Genomic DNA, 13,945 nt, shown 5'->3' with positions numbered 1-13,945 from the left:
GAATGCCTACGTTCTGTACAAAACAAAATCAGAGGCCTGTGAATCATTCAGACTTCATTTTGCAAGTTTCTGAATCCATAGTCAAGAACCACCAAACACTATCAGTGGCTATGAATAAACCTGGACGTCGTGCTTCCTCCGTTTTCAACCCAGAACGCCTGACCGGTCGTCACTTCACTGAATACATCCCACCAACCCAGAAAAAGGCGGCACCTACAAGGATGTGCGTGGTTTGCTGCTCAAAGACGGATGACAGAGGAAGGAAAAACCGCAAGGAAACCAGGTTCTACTGTCCTGACTGTGATGTTGGACTATGCAGCACCCTGCTTCAAAATCTACCACACCTGGGATGTCTACTAAAAATGTAAATTGTTTTTTTTCTAAAATCTGCATTTAATTTATCCTATAATTTATCAATAATATTGCACCCTTGTTTGAAAAATTTCAGTTAGAAATTTTTGATAAAATTTTTTTTTTTTATAAATTACACTTTTGTAGTCTATTATTTCATTATTTTTTATAATTATGTATTATATTATAATTTATGATTATATTATAATAAATAAATATAATTATTATACCCGGGAGTTAATCCTAAGAATTACAGGCCCACAATATAAAGAAAAATTTCTATGCAAAAAAAATAGGATCGCTTTTTGCATCAAAAAAACTGACAGAACGCTAGGGGGGTTAAAGCTCTCCAAGGCTGGAGATTGTACACTTTCATCAGTAAAGCTGGGGGATCCAGAAAAACTGCAATTGATTTCTTAAAAGTAATTTGCAATTTGTTAGAAAAAATTTTCAATCATGGAACAAGTGCATTCCATGTTTGCTGGATTACCCGGATTTACTGATGAAATTGTATCATCTCCAGCCTTGGAGAGCTTTAATAAATCAGGCCCAATAAGCCTAATATTTGTTACTGCTTCCATGAAATGCTTAAAAAAGTGAGATAACCTTGACTTGCCATTGTCACCCCACCTTTGATCTAGTAATTCATTGTGCCCTTTTTAAGTCTACCTGTCTTTGCCCATATCCCTTTTTTTCACTAGTTAATCATTGTTGCCTTAATAATCACACTTTGTATTAATGCCCCAGTTATGGATATTTTCATTATAGATTCCTTAATTCTTTCATCAGAAAAGCGGATAATCTACTCATACCTAGAACATCAACCTCCAGCCAAAACTAAAATAACAAATATGAGTAGAGATCAATAAAAACCATTTGTGTGTGACTTAGTTGAACTAGGATTACATTTACAATTTTACATATTTTATGTTTAATAAATGTATTATAACTTGATATCTTTAGTGACTTTTATAAGCAAACAATCTGTACATACGGCCAGTAAGCCTACTGAAGGGTGTGGTGACTCAGAATTTGTCTTTGTTAAAATCAGTTTCACCATACTGTAACCTATTTTCCTTATACCATGTTATTAGAGAAAACACATTAAAATACCAGGGTATATCAGAGAAGGGTGTAAATCCGGGAAATCCCAAGTAAAAACAATGGCAGGAAGATCTGGAGGTTTTTTAATATTATGTTAACAATATATTTTGGAAAAGTAAGAACATATACAAGAACAGACACTGTTGTTACAGAGACTTTCAGTGGATAAATTAGGCTGTGTACACACGTGCAATAATTGTCGTTGGAAACGAACGATCCACAACAGATCGTTTGATAATTAATAACAAAAAAAGTGCACAACAAATGATCAACGACGCCGATGAGCAAGGAATCTCGCTGGAAACAAATGATCATCCCAGCGGATCTGATTGGACGACGATCGTTTATAATCTATTGTGTGTACGGTCATTCATTGATCTTGGATTGTTCAGTGATACACCCTTCTCCTGTACATGTCACTTCCTGCATCATTCAAACAATCGTATCTAGTGTGTTCATTATTGGTAGATTATATTTGAACGATCGTATTGTTACAGCATGTACAGAATTGTGCAAAATACGGTCGTTCAAAATAATCAGGAATTATCATTAATAGTTTGTGTTCAAATGATAATTATTGCATGTATGTACCTAGCCTTAGGACTTAAACAATGGGTAAGTATGTGTGACTGCATCCTAAAAATAAATGAATTATACCATGCAGAGCAATTTGTTCTGCATTGTGTAATGATATTTTGCAACATAAAGCAGTGTTTTATACTATAATTTTAGATTACACAACCCTGTGTTCATTTCTTTTGACCTGGGGTTTATCACATTATTTCAACTCCAGTTCACCATATTTAAGTTCACCATATTCAATATTTTGAATTAAAATACTTACATTTGATAAGATGTGTTTGATACCAGATGAATAATAAAATTATGGTATTTGCTATCTGTACAAGAAAATATTTTTAAATTGTAGCAAACTAAATTTATTTTTAAGTTCATTGTCTACAGTCAAAAACACAAAGAGAACAATATTACTTAATTCGAGCAGAATGCTTTCTTTGTGCCCAACTAATTCTGTCATACAGTATTAACTAATTATAGTGTCCCTTTCCTGTACATAATGATTATCTTGTGAACTTTTTGTTTCATGTGATTTTTTTTTGTAACAGAATGCCATTCATTTCATGACAGCTGAAATAGTTATGGGGAGAGGTAGAGGCTTTGCTAGGTAGACAGACTAACACTAGTTACAGTGTAATACAATAGGAAGGACCTGCGCTCTTTCTGCACTCATAAAAAGTTTTTGGGAACATTTCTATTTTTCACAATGCTACACTGCTACTACACAATCTAGCAGTTGTCACACCATCCAAAATGACAGCCTGGACATATGTTCTGGGTGTTTATATAGGGATGACTGTATTAACTCCATGGTAATACAATTATCATCAGAGCAACAACACTGATACAATCTTCCTAAATTGAAATATTTTTGCATTTAAATAAACTTTGCTTGCCAGGCTAATGATGGCTCCCTAAAATACAAATGCTATTATAATCACCTCTCCAGCCACCCATGTCTATAAAAACACCAGCACTAGACATTTCTTGGATTGTCAGATGCTTGTGCCCTCCACTGTTCCCCACCATCCTATACCATATAGAAAAGAAGAAGTAACAGCTTCTCTTCCAACCACTCATATGAATGGAAAGAAATTGCCTAATCATTTTCAATGAATTAACATGTTATGGTCAGCCTTAGTTTTAGATCACTCAGACTTTAAATTTTTGCCTTATTTATCAGTAATTGAGAAACTTGAACATAAAAACTGTTTAAATCCTAATATTTTATTAAACATTTTCTATCACTGAAAGTGCACATTGGATGCTATTTTTGGAGTTTGGAGTCCTAAATTTAGGCATAATTAAATTCCAGATTACATTCTATTACATTGCCTGTATTTAGTATGTTGAAAGTGCTAAAACTGGATAAACTTATGTTCTTTATAAAAGAACAGCAAAGACCTAGGTTTAATTCTGTTAAATGTATTACACTGGGTGTTAGCTAAATATCCAAGGAAATAAATGTAGTAGCGTGCAAATGAAAGTCATGTGTAAGGTTTTAATGTGTTTCAAAGTTATCTGTAATTTGTTGGGAACTATTACATTATATCATAAATCCAGAATAAAAAAAAACTTTGATTTTAATATATTACTTAATAGCCCTTTAAGGATACATGCTGCTATAATTAGGTATGTATGGAAATGAATTACTTTCCAACGCATTTTAAACTAAAATTTGCAAATCATGACCATGGTTACCTGCTGTGATCTAAAAACAAGCTAATTTTGAATGTCTAAAACCCTTGCTTCTCCTCAGACAAGGGGAGCAAGGAAAGACCTTGTTGTCTGCAACCACAACCTATCCTCATACTCCCTCTCTTCATCAGTTACCTTATTTTGCAAGGTAACATTAGTTAGCTTGCAAAACAACTGAACTATAAGCTTCTGCAACATTCTGGCCTACTAACCTCCATTCATGGCACATCAATAACACAACAATGAAGTACAGAACTTAAGGCACTTAAAGTAGTTTAAAAGTTTTTGGAAGAAGGAAGATTGGATGATAGCTAGAAAGTAGAGGGGGGTCAAGAGAGGATTTCGTTAGTATCAAAGAGACATTGGCATGTTTGAATCCCTCAAGAATCTAACCTACATTGCCAAAATTGACTCCATTCTAAAGCCTTTACCTTTTACTCCTTCAACTACCTTTACTAACCTACTTTAGCCACCAACCACCTAAGTGGTAACCATCTATGTGAACCTAAAGCCCTAATTACTTTTGCTTGCTTCAGCCTATTGTCATCTTTATCTCTATTTCAGTTCTCATCTCTACATAAATGAAAATAAATACATAGATAAAGATAAACTTCTAGATAAAGTAACAATTTATCAGTTGCTTTTTGTTGCTTTTAACCGCATGGCGCCATTTGAACTGAAAAATTGTGAAGGCATGCACATTTTGTTATGTCATAGATGACTATGACATAACAATATATTGTTATGGATATTAGTTTATTAGTTGTAAAAGTTCTAAAATTACATCCGGACAAAAGAACAGCAAATGCCTGTGTTATATATATTTACATGTATTATGCTGGATGTTAGCTCCATGTTTAAAAAAACAAATGAAAGTTATCTATATGTTCATGCCATTTGTTTGAGGGTTATCTGTATTTGTTCAGAACTACAAAAAACTTTTATTTAAATGTATTCCTTTATAACTTCCAAGGATACACATTAATATGTATGTATACATCATGGAATTTACTAACACCCAATTTTCCTAAAACCACATATCAGCTACCTTCCAATATAATCATTCTCTATTTGCCCCTGCCACCTTCTGCTCCTCTTGGCCTACTAACCCCCAACCATGGCACAGCAATAACACAAAATTAGGTTCAGAAATTATGTTAGTAAATTAAGCAAATTAAGTCCAGTGTCCCAGTGTTTCTTTCCAACTTAAGTCCAGTGTTTCTTTCCAACTTTCTGTCCAATAGCTCAAATGGGGCTCAAATACATGGCCCCATTTGAACAGAATCCTTAATGAAAGCGTGCAAATTTTGTCAAAACTCACTATTTTAATTTTTTGGACTTCTTTTTTATATGTGAAGAACTGGGAAATAAGGACATTAGTTGTAAGAATCCTAAAATTAGATGGAATTACATTTAATATAAATGGAGAACAAATTTTAATTTTTTTATCACACTAATTAAATTTGTATATTTTTATTTTAATGCTAATATTAGAAAACCATTCAAAAGAGAAAGCAAAGGCATGTACCATATTTAATTATTTTAAATAGATTATTTGACACGCTATCTACATGTCTTAAGAAATAAATTCAGTAGTATGAAAAAAAAAAATCAAAAATTCATGGTATTTACAGTTTGTTGAGAACTGTAATATTAAAGCTGAGCTCTAGGCATTAAAACTTTTATGCAAGTATATCTCTCAATGGTTATAGATGATGTGCAGATATATGACAAAGTATGCATACCCATGGAGTATAACACATTTTAACACATTTGTCGCTGAAGTTTAATCAGCTTTTTTCACTTTACTTAGGTCCTATTTTACTCCATCAACTTGCTAATGATTTTTTTTTAATAACCCTTTCTAATTTCATTACATATACATTACCAAATGATTTCCAGCTATAAATCGAGGTTTTTTTTTATCTGACGTGTACAAGTTCTAATGCATATTGTGCAGTGAAATCAGAGTAAGCAATTTCAATACAGGAGGGAAGCCCCTACAAGACAGAAAGTTAGGGTAGAGTTCAGCTTTAAACAGGCAAAGATTAGATTTTCATTCAAACAGTTCCTACAGATAAGGATGATATATTTGCATTTTCAATCATGTCCCCTTTAGCAGAAAATACTTTAGAAATGAAACCCATGTTGTAGACATGGGCTACCAAAGAGGTTACTATAATAGATCACCTTTGGCAGGTAACTATTATTTTTTACTGAGTATGTCAATTTTTTTAGTCCGAATTCTTATCAGTAACCAGAAATGTAAACTTAATGTAAAATATTTTCCAATAGCTTTGTGCCTTTTTGGATGACCTGTCAGAACTAAATAGTCCAATATGAAGGAGGCAAGAGGCACCTCTGACCACTATTGTAAAAGGGGGATTTTATCAAGGGCCATGTGACTACTCCTGACTATTGAGGTAAACAAGGGCTTAATATGGGAAGGTATTTAAAAGTGTTCTTTTCTTTTGTGCAGAATACTCTGTGGGCCACCACTGAGAAACTATAGGGCACTGTATGGAGGGATGAGCTATAGGTGTCTATTTTACTATTGGGCACCTAACCCCATAACCCCTTATATAGAGATACCACTTTTTAATACAAGTGGTAAATTACCACAATTGGAGGTGGCATGTTGGCACTTTTCTGCATTTTTTTTTCAGAGTAAACTTTCACATCTTTAGCTTTAGGTCATCTTTAGATAACTTGCAGCTCTCTGTTGTTATGAAACATTTTGGCAATTATGCTGCATTTCAATTATATTGCACTTGAGTACTTGCTTGCTTTGATGAATTTGTAGATCATGGTTGTGATTTGACCTTACTGCTTCATTCATGAATGATGACCTTGTACATTAATGACGTGAATGTCATTCTGGTACCTTGTTCTCATTCTCTAACCTTGGCTAAGATTCCCTCACCAAACCATATTTTTGCTTTTCTCGGTCTGCCATAACTTTTACCTCCAAAACAAGTCTCAATTCTAAAAAATAAAGCAATGATGACTAGTTATCTCAAAAAATAGGTTTCTCTTTGTTTCTTATTGTTTCAACAACATGGTCCCATTAAAGAATGCAGTAACTGAATTACAGTAAATGCACATAAATGGTGTTTTGTGCATAGCCAGTCTCAGTCAGATTACTCAGTATTTAGATTTGGGCTTTAAAAATAAAGAACCAGAAACAGAAAAACATTTGCCATTTTTCTAATGTTTTCTCTTTTAATATAAAATACATGGTTTGTGCAGTTTTTCATTTTGTCACTTTTTCCCCTAAAAATTCTACAATTAAATCCAGTGCTTGCAATATATTTCAGCTCAAAGGATGACAAAGGCCTGTATTTCATTACTTTAAATATATTACATTGGGCGTTTTCTATGAGGAAACAAATTTAGTTGCATGCAAATGAAAGTCATCCACAAGTTTTTATGCCACATGTTTGAAAGTCATCCACAACATGCCAAGAACCGTAACATTAAAGATGAACTCCGGGCACGAAACCTTCATTTATTAATTTGGATTTCTAAAATGCTTTTATTTTTATTGTGTTGACTTGAAATTTAAAATTGAAGTGTCCTCACTTTCTCATCAAGCATTCTTTGATACAATGCAGAATTTCTGGATTTGATGACTGCAAGTTTCCCACACCCTGAAACAACAAAACAAAACTATACCAAATCAACTCATTTCTATCACCATGCTTCAAAGCTGGAATAGGGTTGGTGTGTGCTATGAACTTCAAATCACTGCACATTGTTCCAGAGGCTCTGGTCTTTGCCTATATGTTTTATGGAAAACTGTAGTTTTGCTAAAATCGTCTGTTTAAACAAAAAAAAATTTTTTTGGTTTCTGGTAAATGATGTGCATGCTCTGCTATCCCCATTTCAATTTCACTGATTTCCACACATTTGACAGCTGGCAGCAGAACTGGTACCGCTCACTTCTGCCCCTCTTTATTCTACATGCAGTGTCTTTCTCGAGGCAGCAGAACACTGGCAGGAGCAAACAATAACTTCAGTGCAACCTCATGGCAAGTCTGAAAATAGCCCTAAAGTGGTAACCATGTGCGTACTGTAGATGAGGAAGGGCAGGGAGTAGGTGCAGGGTTGTAAGTAGCATTCTGAGTAATTGTCTGACCTCCATTGTTAACAAAAAACTAAAAAAATTGGAAGTCCAAGCTGTGTAGATAGATGCACAGTTACAGTTATACAACTGGTTTTTAAATTTGTTAAGCTCAGTACTAATGGTAGTAAAATTTACATTAATAAACATGATTGTTTTGAGAATTATTCTGATCATTTTCAAAACAGAAATAGAGATCAATTTTGTCAAAATTTCAGTCAGCGTGAATTTGGAAAATAATATTTGCTAAAAATTCAGTAATCATCCCTAAGTAACCTGAGCCATGCAAATAAGATCTCTCAAGATGTCAGAAAATCATTTCTTGTGGTTATCTGCAAACTGTTTTTTTGATTTGTATAATATAGTGCACGCATAAAACTCGTCTTAGTAGTGAAATTACTTTTCAGATGTAGCTCTGGAACCTGCGGCTTCTACACTGATTTTGCTATGTAATCCATGTCATACCTACAAATATACAAATTATAACTTTTCTTAATAGACACATACTTTCCTGAGCGAAAGCATCTATTTGTCAATGTGCTTTTGTAATGGCAAAATAGACAACAATTGATGTACTGAACAGAAGAACATGAAATGTTCTTCAAAGGAAATGTTGGGCATGTGATGTTTAATGAAATGTCAAAATTTTTTTTGCTAATGTAGCACACATGACACGAGCTGTCCTCATCAAAATAAAAAGTATGCACCGGAAAGTTCAGTATGCAGGAACTAAACTTTTACTGAAATTTCACAGACTTTGGGCTGTGCTGTCAACAATAATTCAACCAACGAGTCATCCTTTATATTCTTAATAGCATCATAAGCATGTCATACAATTATATGCAGCAAATTTGGGAATCAGGTTATATCTAGTACAGAAGTGAAGCAAAATGTCAAAAGAATAAATCTATTGTATTCATTTAAATGTGATAATTTTATTTTTTTGGAAATTGTACTGTTTAAAAAATGTTGCTTTGCAATCTGTGGAATACAGAAATTATTTAAATATTATGGTTGGAATATCTTAAAGCCTTTTTTAATAGAAGGGGATGGTGTGGAATGAATCTGGTTCTATATGTAATGAATAATATATATATATATGCAAATGTTTAAAAATAAACCTTTTGAAGAGAATGCACACCCAATCCCACAAATCCCCTACCACAGAATGATATATCAAGCATATAGGATCATGGAAAGAATATTGAAAAATAAGTATTCTCAATTTATTCAACAAAACCAGTAAATCCTGTTACTTTTACAAACAAACATATAGGAAAGTTCCAATCATAAACCTCATTTATATATTACACCTGTATAGCTACAAACAGGGAGACTGTTAATTTTATAATTTAACCAATCTTCAGTTGGAAAGAACTAAAGTGACTACTTTAGTGACTCTCCTTTGGTATCTGCAGTATTCCCACTAGCTCACCAATATCTTCACCAGATCCTCGTTCAGGTTTTCTGCAATAAAGAGTCTTTCTGCTCAAATAAATTCAACTTTAACTTGCTGATAAAGCTCATGGAAGACTACTTAAAGGCATAAGCATATCCATGCACCTACGGTTGGTCTAATTGATAAACAAATTCATTCACAGATCACAAATCCATTGCACACTAACAGTAGATGACTTTTGTACACTTTAGGCATATGAGGAGAAGCTATATTGTACATTGTTTTACTGCAAAAGGCTGCTAAATTATGGTAATCTAATTAAAATATGGAATTTTTCTTCAATTTATGACATCTGCAGTCACTGCTACTTTGTTTTGTTATGTTGTTCATGGCATACCCTTACTCTAAACCACAATCCATTATTTAATCCTATTAACTAAGTAACATTTACTCAACACTGTTTTAAATGAAAGGAAAAAAATGCTTTGTTAATGTAAGTTACTGAATGTGTTCAAATGCACAAGATTTATTACATGAAATAATTAAAATGTATATGTAAAAATATTTAAAATATTATATATTGTAGTACTGCTTCAAATGTCCAAATCAGGATTTGACAGTTTCCATTATAAACTGTTGTTGTTTAGAAATTAATCAACAACCCTTATTACCACCAGAGAAAAAGTCAACAACATTAATAAAAAACAGAACTTTTGCCTACAATGATCAATCAGAAATTACACAATGCACATTATTATTAGGACCCTCTCCTTTGATCGGAAACTCAAATTTCTATAAAAAGGACCAAGGATAGATATGTGCCAGATGAATTTAACCAAATATTTTACAAATATTATCTAATAGTTAGACATTTCCAACTGTGCACCCATAAATTACCTCTTCACACGTAAGCAGAAAAAGGAAAATGGCACCTCTTATGTAGTTACTTCAGATTCACAGCTGGAAATCAGAAAATGTTGTGAAACAGATTTCTCAGCTATTATAAGGAATAATGACCCAAGAGAGAGATACTTCCAATTCTTCTTAGACCACCACATCTGATTAGAAACAGTCCCTTCATTTTCTTTTAACCAGCAGAAGTGAAAGAAATTCTTCCACTTAAAAACATGTAGTTGTCCCAGTATATATCTAAATGTAATAAAATGCAAGGGAAAGGGGAATAATGTGGTTCTGCATACAGTTTGACCGATTTTAAAAGCAGTATAAAGGATAATTACATTGTATACTAAAAATATTCTGGACACTAAAATACAAATATCATTTATAGTGAAATGTCCATCCAAGACCTATCCTACATTACGAAATTTTAACTATTATTCTTCTACAGAAATCTGAATATTTTAGAACAATGTTCGATTATTTTGAAAAAATATATGCAAAAAATCCTAAAAGCAAACAGTTTATTGAACAGTTCTTATACATTAATTAGGTTCTTTATATAATAGTGACAGTTTTACTTGAGTAAAGATGATTTGTGGAAAAGTTGTTTATTAAGTTGTTCTAAAGATTTTTGGAATGCTACTTGGAGATGGGTTTATCCTTGACATTTAGCAGGAAATTTAAATGAGTCTGGAACATGGTTAACATTTACTTACAGATAGGTAATGTCTTTTGTAATATCACTAATCAAGCAGCAATGTTTTATCAGCAATGTTTTGTTTAAACATGTTTTAGTTAAATCATTTAATTTGTAAGATATATGTATACATATCTACACACACACACACACACATGTATGTGGTCAGCTCTTTCCCTAATACAAAAAATGAGTCAACTAAATTGTTGTCAGCTTTCTGTAACTGTTTCATTGTATAATTGAACTGCTCAGAAGAAGTCAGCCAAATCTAACTCTGTTTCAGCAATAATGAGCTTAACTGTTCCTCAGCAAAATATGATGGTTATGAAATTCTATTTATTTTCTTATGGATACAAAATGGTTTTATATAAATTTTAGTATTTATTACTCTTTTATTTTTTTTTTTACAGGTCAATGGGGATGGCCAACAATCAGTCTTTCTTCTGTGCTAGGGATGATATCAGGAGTACTGTCTTCGACTGTTGAGTCAGTTGGGGATTATTACACATGTTCAAGATTATCTGGAGCTCCAATCCCGCCAACACATGCTTTAAACCGAGGAATAGGAATGGAAGGGATTGGATGCATTTTGGCAGGTATTTGGGGAACAGGAAATGGAACTACCTCATACAGCCAGAACATTGCAGCTTTAGGGATAACAAAGGTACATTACCATGTGCATGTTATGTAAGCTAATTAATTGTTAAATTGGCTGTTTTTGGCACAGATAGGAAAATGTTTTATAATTCACTCTGCTGTCTTGTCCCCTGGTAATTTGTTGTCCGGACATGTTTAAATCTAATCTACTGTCTTTCGTATGATTTCTATCTTTTAAATAGAAAAGAAAAATGCCCCTTACTTAAATACCAGACACATAGCTACCATTCCTTTGCTCCCCTACCATTCTGTTCAACCCACAGAAGCAAACAAAGTACCCATATTTCAAAGTGTGGGGGAGCATTTGACGCACTATCCTCCCTTTCATGTGACAAGGCTGGTAATTAGTTATTGACTATGTTTATGTCAAGAGGAATAGATTAGAGGGTCATCAGCCTTGTTTAAAATGTGTCTCGAGCAACTCAAAACACTGGATTTTTCTTTACTCTCTCTGTGCTGCTCAGTGGGCAGTAGGGGCATAAAGGAAAGTTTAATATGTGGTATTAGGGTGGGTTACTTTTATACAACCGATAAGGGTAGTATCATCTTTGCTATTAAACTGAAGTGGACACATTTATAGTAGAGCAATGGTAAGCTTTGCACACTTTATAAGGGCAAATGACAGGGACAACATAATGAACTTTTCTGGATACTGTGTAATTTATTGAAAGGTAATTAAGGTGTGAATGAATATGGATGTTTTATTTTAATTAAATGTATTTTATTGAAAGAGTATGCTGTTTTTCAAGCTTTGTTCAGTTTTTTAGGGCTGAAACCACTTAGTTACTAGTTTAATTAATGCTGAATACAACACTTACAGTAATAGGGGATTATGATATTTTTTTTTTTTACAGAAAGTGAATTGTAGACGCTGTATGTTTTAATATTGTAATACAATATCCATATAACCCCAATAGAGAGAGTAGAGTTGAGAAAGGAGGGGGTCTGGCTCATTCCTAGGACTCTGAGTACACAGTACCAATTATTATGACTCATAAAATGAAATGAAAGAAACTATATACAAACTCCAAATATTCTGTTTAACTATTGTTTTAATGAATGGGTCCTGAGGAACTTCTAACTAGTTGACCAAGGCAGGCAAATGATACTCTTTAGAAAGCAGCATTTATTTATATATATATATATATATATATATATATATATATATATTGGCATATCACCGGGGGTTGCTCATGGTAACGGGGTGCTTACAGGGCAGAGTAGAGGCAGCAGACTCCAAAAGTCCCAAATAACAGCAGTTTTTATTTGTTTAGGCAAGTGTTACAGCAGACTCCACAGCTTCACAACAAAACAAAAAACAGTAGCCCGGCTGGGCCTCTGGTTACCTCACTTAGGTGCCCTCTCTTACTAACACATTCACTATATCAGTACTGTTCCACTTACAGCTCTGTAGTACTGTTTTGCCGCTGGCTTTCCTGGAACCCCCTGGCTCTCTCAGCCAGGAACACCCTGGCTCTCTCCCAGCCTGGAATCCACTCTTGCTCTCTCTCGGCCTGGAATCCACTCTGGCTCTCTCTCAACCCAGAATCTACTCTGGCTCTCTCAGCCCAGAATCCACTCTGGCTCTCTCTCAGCCTGGAACCCACTATGGCTACCTTCTCAGCCTCTTGCTGATCACTTCACAGCCTCTTGCTTATCTGGGCTTACCTTCCTACCCCTCCCCCCCCCCATCCCCAATTACTTGTCTATCAATCAGTTGGGTCAAGAAAGCAAGTAATGAAAAAGGGAACCACAACATTACTGTTACAGCAAAAAAACAGGTTGGATTTAATGTATAAGATAGATGCAAAAAATAGTTTCACACCATACAAGTTATTTTTACAATTCATGGTATTCTTTTCCAGGTTGGAAGCCGTTTAGTAATGCAAACAGCAGGAATCCTTTTAATTATTCTTGGACTGTTTGGCAAATTTGGTGCTATTTTTATCACAATTCCAGAGCCAGTAATTGGAGGAATGTTTATGATAATGTTTGGGATGATTGCTGCAGTGGGTATTTCAAATCTCCAGGTAATTTCATGTGTGCAATACATTTTCGTGTAATTTCAGCAGTTTATATTATGATATATGCATTATTTATTCCTTAAATATTAATAAAACAGTTCTTTAAAAAAAACTAAACATTTTTTGAATAGTGTAAATGGCAGAACATGTTTTAACTTTTTAAACATGGAAAAACAGTAGATTATATAAATGGGACAAATGGATTTTTACTTCAAGACAAACTATATGAAATATTTGCAAGTGTTGTTCTATATTAGAAATTTTGATTGTAATAGTATCATAAAGAGGAACACAGCAAGGACGCATATACCATCTGCTTCTCTGTTCTTTATTAAGATGCCTATTGCTAATTAAAAAGTCTGCATTCCGACATTTAAGACATTTCATGCAACAAATGCAGTTTGTTTCTAATTTTT

The 13,945-nt window shown here is 33.7% G+C and overlaps 1 protein-coding gene across 2 annotated transcripts in view; it reads left to right on the top strand.

Annotated features, from left to right (window-relative positions):
- Nucleotides 1-13,945, top strand: part of LOC140323840 (solute carrier family 23 member 1-like) — a 75,374-nt gene that overhangs the window by 44,844 nt on the left and 16,585 nt on the right. For both annotated transcript variants that reach the window (XM_072401228.1, XM_072401229.1), the window contains exons 8-9: nucleotides 11,259-11,512; nucleotides 13,371-13,535. In XM_072401228.1, coding sequence (XP_072257329.1) covers nucleotides 11,259-11,512; nucleotides 13,371-13,535 — 419 coding nt within the window. The remainder of the gene's footprint in view (nucleotides 1-11,258; nucleotides 11,513-13,370; nucleotides 13,536-13,945) is intronic.

Source organism: Pyxicephalus adspersus, chromosome 2 (assembly GCF_032062135.1).
Source record: "Pyxicephalus adspersus chromosome 2, UCB_Pads_2.0, whole genome shotgun sequence".
NCBI classification, from domain to species: Eukaryota; Metazoa; Chordata; class Amphibia; order Anura; family Pyxicephalidae; genus Pyxicephalus; species Pyxicephalus adspersus.
Note: the sequence above shows the minus strand (reverse complement) of the source record. Positions and strands in the feature narration are given on the sequence as shown.